Source organism: Myiozetetes cayanensis, unplaced genomic scaffold (genome assembly GCF_022539395.1).
Source record: "Myiozetetes cayanensis isolate MyiCay16 unplaced genomic scaffold, myiCay2020 scf31, whole genome shotgun sequence".
NCBI classification, from domain to species: Eukaryota; Metazoa; Chordata; class Aves; order Passeriformes; family Tyrannidae; genus Myiozetetes; species Myiozetetes cayanensis.
The window spans coordinates 1,699,124-1,718,623 of NW_026087533.1; the positions used below are offsets into that span (position 1 = coordinate 1,699,124).

Below are 19,500 nucleotides of genomic sequence, written 5' to 3' on the forward strand. Positions count from 1 at the left end.
CTTCTGCCAGCGGCGGGGATGGGACCCTCCTGCCCCCGGGCCGGGGGCTGGATGCCCAGGATGCCGGAGCCAGGCAGGGTGGTTGGACGTGGAGCTGGACCCATCCCATCCCGGACGGTCACCTATAGCTGTCGCTGTGGGACCAGCAAAGCGATCCCGATGCCCAGGTCCCCTCTGGTCACCGCCCGGGCGGTGGCCGGGACCGGGAGAGCTGTGCGGGGCCACGGGCAGGGACACGCCGTGCCCAGCAGCGCCCGCGCCCTGCACCCGGAGGGAATGGGCCTGGCAGCTCCCGCAATCCCGGGCAGTGTCCATCTCTTGGAGTGGGGGCCAGTCCCGGGTGGAGCAGAGTGTGGTGTGGGGGTGACCCTGTGAGTCAGTGTCCCTACAGGGGGGCGACTCTGTGGGTGTGGGATCCTACATGTGGATGACCCTGTGGATTGGTGTTCCCTGTGGATTGGTCTCCCTGTGGATTGCTGACCCTGCACATGGGCAGCTGTTCCCATGATTGCTCCCATCTCATGGTCCCATTGTCATGGGAGCATCCGTGGGGACAGGGCTGTGCAAGTTTGGGACGGTGACACCCAGGGGAGGGGACAAGGGGACAGTCCTTGCCCTCTGTGTTCCCTCCCAGGCCACGGGGTGTGTGGAGGTGATGGGGGCTCTGGCTCCACAGGGAATAAATCATCCCTGTGAGCCGGGAGAGCCGAGTCAGGGGAGTGTCCCAGCCAGGGCAAGGGGACACCATCCCATGGGGACAGCGCCTCTCCCCCCCAGGGCATGAGGTGAGGGGTCAGTGACAGCTCCTGTCCCCCCCAGGGCACGAGGTGAGGGGTCAGTGACAGCTCCTGTCCCCCCCAGGGCACGAGGTGAGGGGTCGTGCTCAGTGGCAGTGTCAGCACAGGAGGCTGAACACGAGCTCCAGCTATTTTTGGGTGCCTGTGATGACACACCGGGGCCAGACACAGGGAGAAAGTGTTCCCAGGTCACTCAGGGGCCTGGACACTTTGACCCCGAAGTCCCCAAGACGAGGGGAAGCGCTGCAGTCACGGGGCTCAGGGACACCTGAACCCCCAGCTGGGTCCCTCTGGGGACAGGAGGAGGATCATCCCCAGGCACTGGGGGACACCAAATCCCACGGCCACGGGTGACCCCACACACTGGGAAGGCCTGGGGGATGCACTGACCCTGACCCCACTGCCACTGGTGCCCAAAGTGAGGGGACATGTGGGGCCTGTCGGTGTCCCCAGTGTGTCCCCCACACACACAGAGCATCCCTGGGGGCACACGTGTGTCCCCACACACACAGGGGTCACGTATATGCCCCCACACACACGGAGCAGGGACAGGCTCACATGTGTCCCCACACACACAAGGAGCTGGGGGCCGAGGAGGGGTCACACGTGTCCCCACACTCCCTTGGAGTCCCTAAATGTCCCCACACACCTCCTGCTGCTCCCCGTGCCTCAGTGTCCCCAGCCCAGCCTGCCCGTCCCGTGAAGGGCACTGTCCCTGCCACTGTCCCCAGGTTCTGACCGTGTGCCACCTCCACGGGCAGCACCCACCCCGTCCCCACGTCCCCCGTGGCGGGCACACACCCCGTGCCCAGCCCTGCCCTGCCTCGGTTCCCCGCACCCCGCACCCCCAGCCCCGCTGAGCCCGCACACAACTCATGACACGAGTGCCCCTCTCTCCGCCTCCCCGTCCTTGCCCCAGCCCGGGGGGGTCGTGGCGGGGGTCGGTGGTGGCTGGCTGGGTGTCCGTGCCGGGGGTGGCCGCTGCCAGCGCTGCCAGGGGGAGTATTTCTGGAGCGCGCCGTGCTCTTTCCAATCATGTGATGAGGACATTATTTAAGGCGGCGGCGGGGCCGGAGCAGCTGCAGCCGGTGCCACGCTCGCAGCACGCCGAAACCCCCGAGCGCCTGCGGAACCCCCCCCGAGACCCCCTCACCATGGTGGACGCCTTCGTGGGCACCTGGAAGCTGGTGGAGACCAACAATTTCGATGAGTACATGAAGGCTCTGGGTGAGTAGGGGTGGGGGCTGAGGGGGGCTGGAGTCACATCACCCCCTTTTTTTTTTTATGCACCCCTCCTCCCCACACTGCGCCCCCCACACGCGGGGTCTGGCCTGGGGGGACGTGCAGGCGGTGGGGGGGTCGCTGCTGCCTGGGTGGGTGCTTTTTCGGGAGGGGCTCTGGGGTTTTGTGCACGGGGGTTCGGGCTGGGTAAGGGGATCTCAGGTTGGGTGAGGTGGTCTCGTTCTTCCCCTGGGCAAGCCTTGGCAGAGGGTGGGGGGATGAGATGTCCCCCCGCGGTTCTGGGAGCCACCCGGGACTCCCCAAGCCCCCCAGCACCCAGCCCCAGCCCCTGGGCAGGGTGTGTCCCCCACGCCGGAGCAACGCGGGGAGGGGGCACAGGCACCGGTGCCCCCCCTCCCCCAGGAGCTGGTGCGTGCCGGTGCAGGATCCATCCCTTAGCAACGACAGCATTCCCTGGACCCCCCTTTGTGTCCCAGAGTCCCTTCCCCCCAAAGTGTGGCAGGCACACAAAGCCCCCCCCGAGACCACGGGTGGGGAGCAGTTTTGGGGGGGTGAATCACGGGGAGGGAGGAAGAGCTCCGGGGTGATGCCCCAGGGATCGGAGGAGCATCCTGCCCCTGCATCCCCCTCACCCCCCACCCTCTCCCCAGGCGTGAGCTTTGCCACGCGGCAGATGGCCGGGCTCACCAAGCCCACCACCATCATCGAGGTGAACGGGGACAAGGTCACCGTGAAGACCCAGAGCACCTTCAAGAACACCGAGATCAGCTTCAAGCTGGGCGAGGAGTTCGACGAGACCACGGCGGACGACAGGCACGTCAAGGTGAGCCCCCGGCCCTGCCCCCAGCCCTGCCCACCCCACGGAGGGTCTCCGGGCTCCCGGGGGGTCCGGCCCGTGGCTCCAGGGTTCCGCCCTGGTTACCTGTGGGAGGGGAACACCCCTCTGCCCGCCGGGGTTGGTGCTCGAGCCTGGTGTGGTTCGCACAACCCGCCCCCCCTCAGCCCGTTTTGCAGCTCCGGGAGCAGGATGGGCCCCGGAGCTGCCGGGAAGGTTGTGCAAGAGCCAGGCTTGCAAGTGCCAGCTTGCTCAAGAGGAGGCCAAGGGATGCAGTGGGGTGGTGGTGAGTGTCCCCACTCCGGGGGCAGAGGGGCACAGGGCCTCTTTTGAGCCCCCTCTTTGCCCACCCTCCCGAGCAGGCAGCTCTGCAGGTGGGGACAGGGACGGAGCACCCGGACAATCCCACCTGGCTGGTGCCTCCCCAGGGGCTGATGCATCCCCGGGGGTCCCTGGGGAGCCCAAAATCTTCTGGGCAGAGCTGTTCCTCACCGTAAGAGCAAGAGAAAAATCACCTGAGGGAGGTCAGAGCACCTGCAGAGACATTTTCCCTTGCAGGACTGATCCAGCCACTGCTTTTCCCTGGTTTCCAGCTGCTGGTCCCACACCTCACTGAATCCCACACCTCACTCCTCCCTGCAGGGAGCAGCTGGCAGCCCCCTGCCCCCCACCCAGCCCGGGGGGCACCTCAGGGGGCACCTTGGGGCTCGCTGGGCACGAAACCCCTTCCCGGCCCCAAGGCAGGAAGCACAAGGGCTGGGCAGGGAGTGAGGATGGGGGAAGGGAGGCAGCGTGAGCCGGGCAGGCACGGGGCAGCAGGGCCCTGCCCACCCCCTTTCCACCCCCTTCCCACCCTCCGGAACTGCTGGAAACTGTTCAAAGCAGCAGGAACGTGTGACCAGCCAGGAGCTCCTGCCCAGCCCGGGGACGTGCCCTTGGGGTGCCCCTCGGCCAGGGTTCAGAGGGTACATGATGGGTCAAGCAAGGGCCAGGACAAGCTGTGGGCTGCAGGGATGGGGCATAGGGGGTGTGTGGAGCTGTGGGGCACCAAGGATTGCATGGAATCATGGAATGGTTTGGATTAGAAGGGACCTCAAAGCTATGGGCAGGGACACCTTCCACCAGCCCAGGGTGCTCCAACCTGGCCTTGGACACTTCCAGGGATCCAGGGGCAGCCACAGCTTCTCTGGGCAACCTGTGCCAGGGCCTGCCCACCCTCCCAGGAGAAGTTTCTCCCCACTATCCCATCTAACCCTGCCCTCTGGCCATGGTTTCCAGGGCTGTGGGGCACCCAAATTCCTGTAGGTACCCAGCAGTGGGAACAACCCAGCTGTGGGGAGAGCTGAGCTCTCAGGGAGCACCCAGAGCCCTGTGGGGACACCGGAGCTATGGACAGAGCCCCCATGGGGGCACCCGAGGGGCAGCCCCAGCGCTGGAGGGGCTGGGTGGGGGGCACAGGGCAGGATGGGGCCGGGGCAGTGCCTGTCCTGGCACGGCCTTTGCTGTCACACCAACCTGGGCACGGCCGGGCTGAGTCAGCAGCAGCGGCCGCGCAAACAGCCCGGCGAGCAGAGGCGCGTTTGCCGGATCAGCTCCTCCAAGAAACCGTCCAAAGCTCTCCGGAGGGCAGGGAAGCTGCGGTTCAAAGGACCGGTACCTGCCCCGATACCCGCCCCGCCCCTCCGAGCCCTCCGGCGGGCTTGGGAGCGGCCGGGCTCAGCTCCCGGGGCCCCGCAGCAGGATGGGACCCTGGGCAGGGCTCCCTGCGCTGGCCCCGGGGCAGGGAGGGCACGCTGGGTTTGCGGTGGGGCAGCCGAGGCTGTGACCAAGCAGAGGACGCGGTGTCCTGGGTTGGGAAGGACTAACCGAGCCAGGTGGGATGATCCCGGATGGGCATCCCGAGGGTGGCACTCACAGCCTGATCCTGAGCACTGAGGGGCTCCAGGGTGAGCACAGGACACCCAGCACCGTCCCCTCCAAGGGACAAAGCCCCCCCAAGAGCCCTGAGACGCAGGGAAGGAGGGTTTCACAGCAGGTCTTCTCTCTCCCCACAGTCTGTGGTGAAGCTGGATGGAGGGAAACTCGTCCACGTGCAGAAGTGGGACGGGAAGGAGACAACGCTGGTGCGAGAGCTGAAGGATGGGAAGTTAATTCTGGTAAGGAAAGGGTGTTAAACCCGGGAAGGGCTCAGTCCAGGGCAGGCCTAGAGCTGGACTAACCCCCCCTCCTCATCATCTGCCCCCAGACTCTCACCCTTGGCAACGTGGTCTGCACCCGCACCTACGAGAAGGCGACATAGGCGCTGTCCCCGCCCCGCACTGTCACCCGGTGCCACGTCCATCCCATCTCCCACATCCCCACCCCGTGCTGGGCACAGCTCCACGTGGGATTGGAGCCTCCTGCTGCCCCCGCCCCGGCGCCTCCCGGGGCCTGGGGGGGGTGGGTTTGTGGTTTGTTTTTGGCGTTGTTTTTTTTAACTAATAATGGGAAAAGTCGTGTGGAAAAAGAATAAAGGCCGTGTTGTTACAGCTCTGTGGTCGGTTTGCTTGGAAAAGGCTGGTTTGGCATGTGCCCACCCACAGTGTTCAGCCAGGACACCAGCCTGGCCACCCTGGCAGGGATGGGGTTAATGCCCACTGATCCCTGCAGCACATTTCTCCATGTGGAAATAAGAGGCTGTGAGGGTTAAAATGTGCTTTCCCAGGGGGAATATTTGTTCAGGATCCAGACAAGCTCCTTTTCCTGGACAGTGATCCTTCCACCAGGGCAGGGCTGGAATCAACATCCCAAGCACTTGGTGGCTGGTTTTGGGAAGGGAACTGGCCCCAAGGGGGGATGCAGCCATGGGGGACTGGGGCACAGCACACAGAGGAGGGACAGGCTGCACCAGCAACCCCAAATCCTTCTGCTGTGACACCAACAGGGAGCTGCCAACCCCACTCTGACCTCCCCGTAGAGCCAAAGGCAACAGGAGAGACTCACCTCCCCAGTCCCTTCAGCACATCTGTCTCAGCATGGACACGCTGCTCCTGCTCCTGGCAGACACCCTCTGGGGTCCCTGCCATCCCTTCCCCCTGACCTTCAGCTCCAGTTACAAGATTTATGCTCCAGCTGCTCCCTTCCAGAAGGCACCAGGCTTCTCCTATGGGTTACCTCACCACACACCCCCTTCCCGCCCCGGGGGGGACCTGGGGAAGCAGCCAGGACTTCCAAAAAACCCCTTTCCTGTAGGTCTGTGCCCTGTTCCTTTCCTGCCCCAAGTGTGGCCGGGACAGAAGAGTAGGTACAAAGCACTGCTGGAAATGGAAACAGCAGAGATTTCTTTTCCATCACCTTCCAAGGCAGCAAACACTGCCCAGTGTTTACTTAAAGTATCTCCACTCCCCGTGTGCTTCTTGCTCCTCCACTCGCAGTGTTTGCAGACACAGGGGGAGCTGGGGCAGCTTTGCAGCCCAAAGCCAAGGGGGGGGGGACGTGGCCCTGTCCCAGGGCCCAGCAACACCCAGTGCTGTCCCTGAGCAGTGTGGGGACAGGCAGAGACAGCCTGGCAGTGCCACCCCAGCTCTGCAGGAGCTGCACAGGGCTGATGTCACCCAGGCTGCCGCTGGCAGCGCAGCCAGTGAAACACGAGGCTGCAGGACAGGAGAGGTGCCCTGCAGGCTGTCATGAGCCTGTCCTGGCAGGAGCTGTGGGAGAAAGGGGCAGCCTGTGCCAAGGTGACAGAGGACAACTTGTAGCAAGGTCACACCTGTAACACCACATGCCTGGGTTACTTTAGAAGGAAACTTTGTCCCCGGTTCCTGCTGGCTGCTGCTGGTGTGCACCAGGGACTGGCAACATCAGCACCCCACCCTGCCCCTGCTCATTCCCAGGGCTACTTCCTGTGCTTCTGCTTCTTCTTCTTCTTGGGGGCCTTGGAATGCTTGCTCCTCTTGCTGGAGGGCTGAGCCCCTGAGCTGTCCGAGTCCGAGCTGTCCGAGTCCGACTCTGAGGACTCCTTCGCCTTGTGCTTCTTTTTCTTCTTCTTCTCCTGGGAAAACAAATGGAAAACGTGTGGGAACACTGTCACCTGTGCTCACCAGGGCAGCAAGGGGCTTTGTGTCCCTGTGCCTCTGCAGCTGGGACAGGGAGCCTGCTCCTGCCAGGAAAGGGCACTCTGCCCCAGGAGGCAGGAGTTAATCCCCACCGTGGGCCCACAGCTGCAGGAGCTGGGGACAGGGGACAGCACAAATCAGAGCAGGGGGAGGCAACATGTAAAGCCAAGCCTGGAAAGACTCAGATCAAAAGGAGAGTCCTTGCCCTTGCTCCACGGTGAGAGCTCACTCCATTATTTAAGGTTGATTTTAATTACTAAAAGTTGGAAGGACGAAGCTTTTTTGCCCAAAAAATGGGTTTCTAAAATAGCCACGAGCACCACCCCTGCACCCCTACCCTGTCAGCAGCCCCCAGAATGCCAGGAGATGATCAGTGACGTGCTGGAGCTCTCCAAACACAGCTGCTCCTGGTGGGAGAGCCCAAGCTGTGCCCATCAGAGCTTCCTGCAGGCAGGACGAACTCGGTGCCCTCCCAGCACCCGCTCTTGGCACAACCTCCCTGCAGAGACTGCACCCCCTCCTGCCCCCACAGCTTTCCACAGCACCCCCTCCTGCCCCACAACTTCCCACAGCACCTCCTCCTGCCCCACAACTTCCCCTGCCCCTCCTCGTCTGCTCCCCAATTTCCCATTGCACCATCCTGTGCTCCCCAACTTTCCCTGCACACCCTCATGCTCCCCAACTTCTTCTGCACCCCTTCTCCTTCCCAGTTTGCCTTCCACACCCTCCTTCTCTCTGACTTCCCACTGCATCCCCATCCTGCTCCCCAACTTTCTCTGCAACTCCTCTCCTGCCTCCCACACCTGCTCCCCAGTTTCCCTTGTACCCCCTCCTGATCTCCTGGATTCCCTTGCACACCCTCCTCTTCTCCAACTTCCCTTGCACACCTTCCCGCTCCCTAAATTTCTCTGCACCCCCTCCTGCTCCCCAACTTCCCACTGCCCCCCTTCTTCTCCCCAGTTTCCCTTGCACCCCCTCCTGCTCTCCCACATCCCTCCTCTCCATGACACCACAGAGCCCCCCAGGCTCCAGCTGTTTCTGCAAAGCCCTGAAGGAAAAGCTTCCCAGATGCAGGACAAGAAGAGCTGGAGCTGGAATAAAGGTCACAAGGAACTTGGAAATGCATCTAAACCCTCGAATTTGAGGCATGTGAGGAACCACCGAGCAGAGATTACCCCGAGATCAGGCCTGGGTGCACTGGAATTGCATCAGCAGAGCACCCCAAGGCACTGAACACTGTTTGAGGACGGACTTTTACATCCCACTGGATCATCTCTGCAGGCTTCGAGCTCCCCAGGGTGGGAGAGCCTGTTGAAGCCACGCTGGATGTAGGTGTGTGTCAACAGTGAGGGCACAGGAGCCCTCCAGTGCCACCCACAAACTTGCCCTGAGGAGTGAAATGCTTGGGGAAAGTGTCCTCATGTGGAGGGTGTCCTCATGAGAAGGCTGATTCCTCCCTCTTCCATTAGCTCCAGCCACTTCCAGACAGGTGCAGCTTCCCTGCAAATATTCCTACCCCAGATCATGCTGAGCCTGCCTGTATTTCCTTTAAAACCAGCACCTTCTCCCCTAGGAGCAGGGACATGATTTCCCATGGATTGGGTATCCCAGCACCAGGCACGGGCTTGTCAATTAGGGAATAAAGAAGGGAGCTGGCAGTTTATTTACCGTGACAGAGAACAATTGTTTCAGGGAGATGGAAGAGCAAAGACAACACTTGCTTTGGAGCTGAGCAGAGTCCTCTGGGATCCCACAGAGGATCCACAATCAAAACCCGGTGTCTACATTTTCCTGTGGGATAACAAGACTCACTACAAATCCTACAAATCCCCAACCCACACACACAAAAAAACACCCCAAATCCTCACAGCCTTTGGAACAGGACGGGAAAGAGTTAAACCCTTCCAGAGAAAGGGATATGCAGCCAGGAGAATTTTCTCAAGCTTCCCCAGGCTTGGGCGGTGAGAAAGTTTGACAAGACCTTTTAAGAACCACGAGAGCTTCATTCCAGGGCTTGGGAAACTCGCTGAGGATGCAAGGGCTGAAGGCAGGACAGGATGTCACACGGGATGACAGGGGACACCAAAGCACGTGTTGGGCACTGCAAAAAACAATCACCCCTCAGGGCCTCCTCCCAACACACTGAGAGTCCTTTTTTTCGGGCACACAGTGGGAATTTTCGGGCACAGAGTGGGATTTTGGGGTGTCCCATGCAGGGCCAGGAGTTGGACTTGATTTGGTCCTTCCAGCTGTGGGTATTCCACTATTCCATGACTCTCCCAAGGCACTGCACTGCTCACCAGTAAACATTTCCATGGGGAATTTGGGGATCAAGGCTGGGGTCTATGAGGTGTTTTGGTGAATTTTTGTGGGAATTTAATGGGACCTGGGGTGGATTTGGAGGCGTTTTGGCTGGCTTTCGATGGATTTGGGGGGATTTTGGTGGATTTTGGTGGCTTTTCGTGGGCTTTGGAGCTATTTGGATGGGATTTTCAAGGATTTGGACGGATTTTGAGGGTGTTTTTGGGATATCTGGGGGTATTTTGATGGGATTTGGGGGGTTTGGGTGTAATTTATGTATTTCAGGGGGATTTGATGGGATTTGGGAATTTTTGGAGGTGGTTTTGTGGGTTTGGGAATATTGGGGGGATTTGGGGAAATTCTGGGATATTTTGGGAGATGCATTTTACCTGTATTTGGGGGTATTTTGTTGCATTTTGATGGGATATGGGGCTATTCTGACTGAATTTGGGGGGTTTAGTGGGGGATTTTGAACATTTTGGGAATTCTGAAGCGAATTCCATGATTTTGGGTGAAGTTTGACAGATTTCAGTGGCATTTGAGTGCATTTTCCTGATAGTTTGATGGGATTTGGGTGGATTTTAGAGGCCTCTTGGGTGAATTTCAGCGGTATTTTGGGGTATTTTATGTAGATTTTGGCAGCATTTTGATGGAATTCCAGGGAAAATACATGGATTTGGGGAATGTTTCGGGCTATTTGGGGGTGATTTTGTTTGGGTTCATTTGCTCCCAGGCTGTGCTTTAGGAATGTCACAACAGCTCATTCCTTCTCAAGGTATTTGGTTTTGAGATAAGAGGGGAGTGTCCAGAAACACTTGAAATATTTTTCAGCAGACCCTTTTGGTGGAAGTTGTGGCCACATTTCAACATTTTCCTGCCTGTCCTTGGGGGAAAAATTAAGAGTGGATTTCCACAGAGATATCAATCTGCATCTCCAGGGAGGTGCCAATAATCCTCACAGGCTTCTTTTTTTTTTTAAATTTTATTTTGGATTTTTTATCCCACCACCCAATTTAATCCCTAACAAGATTCACTACATAAATCTAAAGGTGATTTTTTTGCATCCCTTGTTTGAGGAGCAGTCAGAACTAACCTGAGGAGGAGAATCCAGTCTGCGGGCTCAGAAAAGCAGGGATTAAGCACAGTGAGCTGTGCCCTCAGCTATTGTGGTGTAGGAACCAGTAAAACAAGCCCAAGGGAGGATGGAGTGAGGCTTGATGAGCCACAGGTCACAGAACAAATATCAGCCAGGTGTGGTTTTTACAGGAAGAGACAACAGCTGCAGGCAGAGCACCTGGAACTCTTCTACAAGGTGGGAAAAAAAGCAGCCAAAGCTTCAGAAAGCCCCAATTCCAATGGATCATCAGCCCAGGATGAGCTGTTGGGTGGGACTGAGGAGATGCAGACTTTAAACTGAAGGGGTTGTAGCCCTGGGTGAACACTGGGGATGTTTCCTTGGGAGGCAGAGGAGAAGGCAGGATCAAAGGGCTCAGCTCTTCCCAGCACTCCTGCCTCCCACACAGGGACTGCTGCTGTGTTCCCACAGGAGCTGCCTCACCCCCTGACCCCCAAGGAAAAGGGACAGGGACACACAGCCCTGCCCTGCCCTGCCCAGCTGTCACACACTGCCCAGAGGTGCTGCCACCACTGCAGCATGGGATGATGGAGCTGTTTTAGGGTTGGAAAAGACCTTCAGGATCATCAAGCCCCAGCATGTTCACCACTAAACCACATCCTGAAGTGCCACATCCACACGATTTTTGAATCATTCCAGGGGTGGGGACTCCAAACCTCCCTGGGCAGACCCTTCCAAGGCCTGACCACCCTTTCCAGCAAGAAATTCCTGCTGATGTCCAACCTGAGCCTCCCCTGGCACAGCTGGAGGCCGTTCCCTCTCCTCCTGTCCCTGTTCCCTGGGAGCAGAGCCCGACCCCCACCCCGGCTCCCCCCTCCTGTCAGGGAGTTGCAGAGCCAGAAGGTCCCCCCTGAGCCTCCTTTTCTCCAGGCTGAGCCCCCCCAGCTCCCTCAGCTGCTCCTGCTGCTCCAGCCCCTTCCCAGCTCTGTTCCCTTCCCTGCACACGCTCCAGCATCTCCACTTCTCCCTCAAATCATTTATTTCCTCAGGGATTACAGGAGGCAGGACTGTGATCACAGGGTGATCTGTCACTACAGGGACTTGTGTCACTGTCACATCAGTGCCTGTGCCAGAGCACAGACCCAAAGCTACAGCTACATCCTGTAAATGAAGGAAAAAATTGAGGAGCCATTGGGAAGGCAAGGTGAGAAAAAAAGGGAGTGAGAACCTCAGAGTACCTCTGTGAGGAGAGGAATCTTTGGGGACAGGGAAGAGCACCCAGAGACTGCAAGAATGCATCAGCTCTAGGAAAGCAGAAAAAGCTGATCCTGAACAACCAGAAGGGTCAATAGTGTTGCTCTGGCACTAAGTGGAGGTGGGATCACTGGGGAGTGGCAGCTCCCTGCTACTCGTTTAAGAATCCAGCTCCACACTGATGTCACACACGTGGGATGGCTCAGCCAGGGGACTGTCACTGGGTAAAATGAGCTATTTCTATGCTGTGTAAATCCCTGGAGCTGCAGCCAGGCAGGGAAGCACATGGTGGCTCCTCGACGAGCTCACAGCAGGCACTCAGACAACAAGGGAGCTATTCATGTCGAGGATCCCACATCCTGCCTCCTGAGAAGCTCCAAGTGTTGTTATTCCAGCTCTGGCAAACATCTGAACACTTTTGATGTCCTCCTTGAGAAGGGGGGAAGATGAAAGGAACGAGCAAGATTTAAAGGAAAGCTGTTAATACACCAAACCAAAGAAAAATAGGAACAAACTCAGGACAGTGACCCCATATCCTGTAATGTCAGCAGGGCAGGACTCCACTGGGAATGCCCATCCTGCTGGATGTGGAGTTATTCATGCACCTCTTAGTGTAATTTTTCCCCCACAACATTTAAATAACTTGAGCCTTTACCAGACAAATCCCCATCCCTGCCAGAGGGAAGAGACTCAAGGCAGGAGAAGGGTTGTGGAGCTGAGAACAGAGAAGCCCAGTGTGTGGGGTCTGGAAAGGGCAGAGGCACAGCCAGCCTGGGATCTGAGGGATGACTCGGTTCAATCCCATGATCCCAAGATCAGAACAGGAAGTAAACGATGTGGATTTTCTATCAGAGTGCCATGACACTCCACAGACATCCCAAGGACTCTGGAGCAGGAGCCTACACAGGGTGGAAGCACAGGACATCCAGGGATGGAGCCTGGCATAAGATCTGTGACCAAGAGAGATCTTCCCACCTCTGGATCAGCTCTCCAAGTGCTCCTGAGGAAACAGGAGCTGCCCATTTGGGATCAAATCAACACTAACTGTGTTTGGTGCTCAAATCAGACTCCTCCACCCATAGTCAGCATTTCCCCCAGAGGGTGGTTGGGCACTGCCCAGGCTCCCCAGGGCAGTGGGCACAGCCCCAAGGCTGCCAGAGCTGCAGGAGGGTTTGGACAACGCTCTGAGGGACAGGGTGGGATTGCTGGGGTGTCTGTGCAGGGCCAGGAGCTGGACTTGATCATCCCTTCCAATTCAGAACATTCCATGATTCTACTGGCAGCATCTGCAGCCTCTCCCACCAGTTACCAGCACTGGTGTGAGGCCACAGTGATGCTGGGAGAGCCCAGCCCTCAGGAGCTGGTTCTCACTGTGCCATAATTGACACCATCCTTGTAAAGCCAAAATCCATCAGCTCTGCTTCCTGTCCCTCTCCAGGGACACAGAGAGGCCACAGAGCTGCAAAGAGGAAAACAATAACAGAAAAAGGGCTTTAGGAGTGTTAATAAACATGGTACTGCAGTTGTGAAGGGGCTGATAAAAGTTTGATTGTTTACTGAAGTCTAGAACTGGAATAAGCTGTGGCTGCCTCTGGATCCCTGGAAGTGTCCAAGGCCAGGTTGGAGCAACCTGGGCTAGTGGGAGGTGTCCCTGCCCATGGCAGGGGGTGGAATGAGATGGGTTTTGATGTCCCTTCAACCCAAACCAGTCTGGGATTCTATCAACAGCCTCTGCTGTATAAACCTGACCCCCAAAAGCTCCTGGTCTGGGTTCAGGCCTCCCCTGAATCTCATCCCAGCACATTCTGAGCCGAAGGTCAAACACTGCACACAAAAATACTGTTATCTCTTGCCATTTTCCCATGGATTTTCACCTTCTGGCTGGGTCAGGACACCCCCTGGAGCCAGAAACTGGGCACTGAGCTCAGGTTAAAGGTGGGAGGGCAAAGGGAGAGAAAACAGCTTATTGGCAAGAATCACAGACATTCAGGAAACCAAAGCAATTCCCACAGAGCCTCACAAAGACCAGCAGGAAAATAATAATCCTTTTCTCACTCCAAGAAATATCTTTGGGGGGCTGTGTGTCACAGATCTTTGGGGGGCTGTGTGTCACAGCCCAGGACCAGCTTAAAGGCAGTTTAGCACAAAGAGAGGCAGAAAGTTTAAGAGTGACTAAAAAGTCTGCAGAGGAGAGTCCTGTTTTGCTACAGGAAGACTGGGCCACCCTCCCAGCCCAGAAGTGGTTACTCACACACCCATGTTGCTGCAGTAACTCACGCAGCAAACTGCTCATCCCACTTTTCCAGGTCACCTCCTACCTTTTTCCTCTTTTTTGAAGGCTCCTCAGCCAGGCTGGTCTTTTTGTCTCCTCCATGTCCTGCTGCTGCTGCCACCTCATCCTCCTCCTCTTCTGGGATGAGGCTGTACTTGGTACCCCCAGGCTGCACGAAACACTCCTTGGCAAAATGACCTGTAAATTAAATGTTTGAAGGAGCAACTCATGCCCTTTTCCCTTTGCACTTCACACACCTGAGCTGCTGCTGAGGATCTTTTTATTATGAGTCACGAGAAGACAATCTACACTGGATGGTTTTTTTTTGTCCTAAAACTTCAGCTGGTTTGACGTGCCCTGATTCAACAGGCCAGATAAAACACAACCCAGGTCATTCTGGAGAAATGAGTCAGGCAAAAAAGGAAGATGTTCCTGTCTGAACAGGGCAATTGCAGAGACCTGTCTGTGCAAGGGGCTTAAACAGCACAGGAAGGGGCATGGGAAAGGTAAACTGGTGTGATTGGCACCTGGTAAATGAGCCACAAAGCCACAAATAAAGAGGGGAAAGCAGCTCATTTTGGTTCTGCCCTTTCTACTCTGGAGGTATCAAAGCTGACCTACTAATAGCTGAAGTGGAAACTCAGAGAGCTGGCACCTGCCTGCTGTCAGGAGGAGACAGCATCATTAAAATCAGACTGGAAATACGTAGAATCCTACTTTTTTGGGGAGTTAAAATAGTATTTTATATATAATATTCTTTAAAATAGTATTTTAAAGATACTTCCCTATCACTACAGAGCCCATCCTCATTATTAACCTCCTCCAGAATAGCACAAACCCCATTAACCATTTGCTCCAAATAACATCAGGCAAGTGGGGCACAGCCAAAAAAACTCCTGTCCAAAAAAAAGAACTACCTGATGCTTCAGCAACTTGCAGAAAGCTCCTGAAAGGCATCACACAAGTCAGGCTCCCACTGCTGAACTGGGCAAGACACAGATTTCAGCAGGTTAAAACCCCAGTGATGTGGGATTTCCATTGGTCAGTGTTCACAGTCAGATGATCTGGTGAAGGGCATGTTTGCTTCTCAAAATGCAAAATCAGAATGAGGTCTCAGCTGTGAGACACGTTGAGCAAACACTGCCAGGACTGAAGGGTTCCCAGCAGGGATCACAGATTAGCTGGGGTTGGAAGGGCCCTCTGGAGATCACCCAGTCCATCCCCCTGCCCAGGAAGGGTCACCCAGAGCAGGTGGCTCAGGGACATGTCCAGGTGGGGTTGGGATGTCTCCAGACAGGGACACTCCACACCCTCCCTGGGCAGCTGTTCCAGGCCCTGCCACCTCCATAGACAGAAGTTGTTCCTCACACTGAGGTGGAACTTGCTGTGTTTTAGTCTCTGGCCCTTGTTCTTCCTCCTGTCACTGGGCACCACTGAACAGAGTCTGGCACAACCTCTGACATCCCTTAGGGGTATTTGTATGGATTGATAAGATCCTCTCTCAGTCTTTTTCCAGACTAACCAGGCCCAGCTCCCTCAGTCCCTCCTCACCAGAGATCCTCCAGTCCCTTAATCATCTCTGTGGCCTCTGCTGGAACCTCTCCAGCAGCCCAAAGGGGATGGGATTTTAAGGAATGAACTTTTATGAAAGGACTTGAACTAAGTCTTCCATTTTTATAACCAGAGACAGAAAATGCAGTTTTCCTCTAAGGGAGACCCATGGGAGCCAAATTCAGTCCTTACACACACCCATGTTAACAGGTTTCCAGAGAAGCTGTGGCTGCCCCTGGATCCCTGGAAGTGTCCAAGGCCAGCTTGGAGCACCCTGGGCTGGTGGAAGGTGTCCCTGCCCATGGCAGGGGGTGGAATTAAATGAGTTTAAATGCCCCTTCCAACCCAAACCATCTGTGATTCTTTCCATGACACAGACACTGATACAATCCTACCTGACTGGAACAAGGCTGCAGCAGAAGCTCCAGCCAGCCCTGCCCAAACACACCTTTGCAGCCACACTTCTTGCACACGGTGTTCAGAACAGCTTCCAGCGTGATCTTCTGGCTCGTGTAGTCCCTGAAGGTGCGTTTCTTCCTCTCGTCCTGGCTGGGAAGAGAAGGACAGTTCCATTTTCCACCCACTATCACCTTTCAGCCTGCATGTTTGTACAGACAGAGCAAACACTCAGGGAGCTGCAGTTGCATCCCCCATGTAACATCTGTGTTTTGGGTGTGAACACTCACATGAACACACCCGAATGGTTGGAAATCCAACCTGGCCATGGACACTTCCAGGGATCCAGGGGCAGCCACAGCTTCTCTGGGCAACCTGTGCCAGGGCCTGCCCACCCTCACAGTCAACAATTCCTTCCCAATATCCCACCTATCCCTGCCCTCTGGCAGTGGGAAGCCATTCCCACCTGGCCTGTTGGACTCTGCTCAGTGGATTTACCTACTCAAGGGCAACGTTGTTGGGATCGAGGTCTTTTCCCGTGCCTTGGTTAACGACCTTCATGGACAGGGAGAGCTTCACTTTGTCATCTTTCATCTGAAACAAAGATGTGGAGTGAGCACAATTAATGACCGTGATGTTAATTAATATGCTGGGTCTGGTTAATTAATGTAGTTCTGGAGGCCTACAGGGAAGGAGGGAAACTTGGATGGCCAAGAGCAGCACCACCAAGGATATGACACGAAAGGGCTTTTGTTCTGGTAATTTTTAGCTGTAATTGGAGTACTGCAGCTAATAAACCAACTACCTCAGGAAAAAATAAAGGCTCAGCAATAGCATAACTCACCACTATGGGTTGTTTGAGATGAACATTCTGTTTCCAGCATGACCTTGTTAGAGAGCATTCAAGGGAGGGTTATGAGGATGGTGAAGGGTCTGGAGGGGCCATGAGGAGCAGCTGAGGGCACTTGGTGTGTGCAGCTGGAGCAGAGAAGACTGAGGGCAGAGCTCAGCGGGGGCTGCAGCTCCTCCCGAGGGGCAGCTCCGATCTCTGCTCTGGAAGGAGCAGGGACAGCCCCCAGGGAATGGCTGGAGCTGTGTCAGGGCAGGCTCAGGGTGGATCTCAGGGAAAGGTTCTTCCCCCACAGGCTGCTTGGGCACTGAACAGGCTCCCCAGGGCAGTGGGCACAGCCCCAAGGCTGCCAGAGCTGCAGGAGGCTTTGGCTGATCCTCTGGGGCACAGGGGGTGACTCTTGGGGCTGGGCCTGTGCAGGGCTGAGGGTTGGACTGGATGGTCCTTGGGGGTCCCTTCCAGCTCAGGATCCCAATTCCATGAAATCCCTTTTCCTGACCTGCACTGTTGGAAGTCCCAGCAGGGATTGTGCCCGAGGGCACAGCTGGAGGTGCAGAGGATTCACCTGGCCCAGCAAAGTGCAGTAACACCCAGCCCTTGGCACAGCTCTCAACACGTTTAAGGACACTTGTCCCCCACAGCACTAAGGAATGAGAATTAAACTCACCTCTTTCCCAATCAGCTTCACCCAGACTTTGTCCCCAACATCCACGATCTCTGAGGGTTTATCCACACGGCAGGAGGACATGTGAGTCCTGTGCACGAGGCCTGGATTTGGGGGGGACAAGACAGAGAAAGAGTGAGGAGAAGTCTCCACTGAGCCTCAGATTTGCCTTCCACAACAGCAGTCCCCAAAGTGGCCTGGAGAAGTCAATTCTATAAGGTGTGGGAAGAGTATGTTTTTAATATTATAAAAAATAAAAAACACCTAATAGTGCTTATTTCATCCTTACCTCATTCCTTTATTATTTAACAAATAAAATAAAATCAATTAATAGTGCTTATCTCACCTTTAGCTCATTCTTTCAACATTTAACACATAAAAATAAATCAACAGTTCTTAACCTTTAGCTCCTTCTTTTATGATTTTACAAATAAAAACCCACAGCAAAATATCCTAAATCTCCTAAAATTACCCAAAAAACCCACACCAGAATATCCTGACATTGCCAAAAAAGACTGAGAGGGTTTTTTTGGTATTCTTGAAAACACCCATCATCTTCTAAACACTTTCCAATTCCAATTTCTTCCTAATTTTGGGGGGGGGGGAATAAATCCTTTTCTAAGCATTTTCTAAAAGCTTTTAATCCTTGGCTTGAAAACACCAGCCTGAAAGTGCCCCCAGAGCAAAGCAGAGGCACAAACCTTGTTTCCTGCAGCCTGGAATCTTGATAAATGCCCCATAATCTGTCACTGTGGCCACCTGTGAACAAAACCCAACACAGCAGCTGAAGGAAGAGCCTGCCCAAAGGCCCGTTTTGACATCACAGGAGAGAAAATGCACAAGAAACCCACGGAGTTCTCCCGTTTTCCTCCAGTTTTGGGGTTCAGGGCAGGTCAGACAGAGCAGGGCTTTGGGACTGGGGCAGGTGTTGTTCAGATCAGCATCTTATAGGGGTGTGGATATAAAATCCTGGAGTGGTTTGGGTTGGAAGGGACAGAATCACAGAATCAATGAGGATGGAGAAGCCCTGTGAGATGATCGAGTCCAACCTGTGACCCAACACCTTCTAAAAGCCTTTAAAACTTTATTTAAATGAATATTTATAACATATGTTATCTTTGCATATAATTATATATGTAACATATATTATATAAAGTGTAACTGATAAGTTATGACATTAAATAAGCTTATTTAAGTTCTTAAAAAGGTTTTGTAAATGGATCTTTAACCTCATCCCATTCCACCCCTTGCCATGGGCAGGGACACCTTCCACTAGCTCAGGTTGCTCCAAGCTCTGTCCAGCCTGGCCTTGGACACCTCCAGGGATCCAGGGGCAGCCACAGCTTCTCTGGGAATTCCATTCCAGGCCCTCCCCACCCTCACAGCCAAGCCCTTCCCAAAATCCCACCCAAATCTACCCCTTTTCCAATTTGAAGCCATTCCCTGTGTCCTGTCCCTCCATGCCTTGTCCCCAGTCCCTCTCCAGCTCTCCTGGAGCCCCTTTAGGCCCTGCAAGGGACTCTCAGGTCTCCCTGGAGCCTTCTCTTCTCCAGGGAACCCCCCCAGCTCTCCCAGCCTGGCTCCAGAGCAGAGGGGCTCCAGCCCTGGAGCATCTCTGGGGCCTCCTCTGGACTCTCTGCAGCAGCTCCAGGTCCTTGTGCTGCTGTTCCCAGGGCTGGGGCAGCTCTGCAGGGGGGTCTCAGCTGAGGGGGCCCCGCCGGGCCGGGCCGCTCCCCGCACCTCTCCCTGGAAGATCGCGTAGAGCTCGGGCAGCGGCTCCATCGCCTCCGAAGGTCCCAGAAGCGCCAGACGGGTTCACCGCAGGTTACCGCATTTCCCCCACGGGGGCGCTGCGAAAGGAGACGCTGAATTATCGCCTCAAACCTCTCGGAGAACCCTCAGAGAACGCTCAGCCCGCGGGCGCCCAGGGGGAAGGAGCAGGGGGCGCGGCTGGAGCCGAGCTTGCAGGACGGACCCGGAGCGGCGCGGTGGGACGGCAGGGTCCTGCCTGGGGGGTCGCGGGGCAGCCGTGACCCCTCAGCGCCCGCAGCGACAGCACCGAGCCTCCATCATCGCCCTCAGCCGGCCCCGCCCGCCGCCGCCATCACCGCCCCTCGCCCTGAGGGACCGCCCGGCGCGCCAATCGCCGCGCGCGATGCTGCGCGGTGA

The 19,500-nt window shown here is 56.1% G+C and overlaps 2 protein-coding genes across 4 annotated transcripts; one reads left to right on the forward strand and one right to left on the reverse strand.

The window, feature by feature from the left end:
* The first annotated feature begins 1,874 nt into the window (after positions 1 to 1,874).
* On the forward strand, positions 1,875 to 5,402 carry FABP3 (fatty acid binding protein 3). Its single transcript, XM_050326250.1, has 4 exons — positions 1,875 to 2,024; positions 2,690 to 2,862; positions 4,929 to 5,030; positions 5,120 to 5,402. The coding sequence occupies exons 1-4, from the start codon at positions 1,952 to 1,954 to the stop codon at positions 5,171 to 5,173; spliced, it is 402 nt and encodes a 133-aa protein (XP_050182207.1). The 5' UTR covers positions 1,875 to 1,951; the 3' UTR covers positions 5,174 to 5,402.
* A 790-nt stretch (positions 5,403 to 6,192) lies between these two features.
* ZCCHC17 (zinc finger CCHC-type containing 17) lies at positions 6,193 to 19,406 on the reverse strand. 3 transcript variants are annotated; one of them, XM_050326238.1, is made up of 7 exons: positions 19,072 to 19,401; positions 18,033 to 18,090; positions 17,335 to 17,435; positions 16,320 to 16,411; positions 15,870 to 15,970; positions 13,917 to 14,068; positions 6,193 to 6,904 (listed from the first exon to the last, which is right to left on the reverse strand). In XM_050326238.1, exons 1-7 carry the CDS (start codon positions 19,111 to 19,113, stop codon positions 6,749 to 6,751), a joined length of 702 nt encoding a protein of 233 aa, XP_050182195.1. In that variant the 5' UTR covers positions 19,114 to 19,401; the 3' UTR covers positions 6,193 to 6,748. The 3 variants fall into 3 exon arrangements, with proteins under 3 accessions (XP_050182195.1, XP_050182197.1, XP_050182196.1); XM_050326240.1 differs by lacking the exon at positions 6,193 to 6,904 and adding an exon at positions 8,134 to 9,069 and having other exon boundaries at positions 19,072 to 19,406; XM_050326239.1 differs by lacking the exon at positions 6,193 to 6,904 and adding an exon at positions 11,301 to 12,027 and having other exon boundaries at positions 19,072 to 19,406.
* Between the last annotated feature and the right edge of the window lie 94 nt (positions 19,407 to 19,500).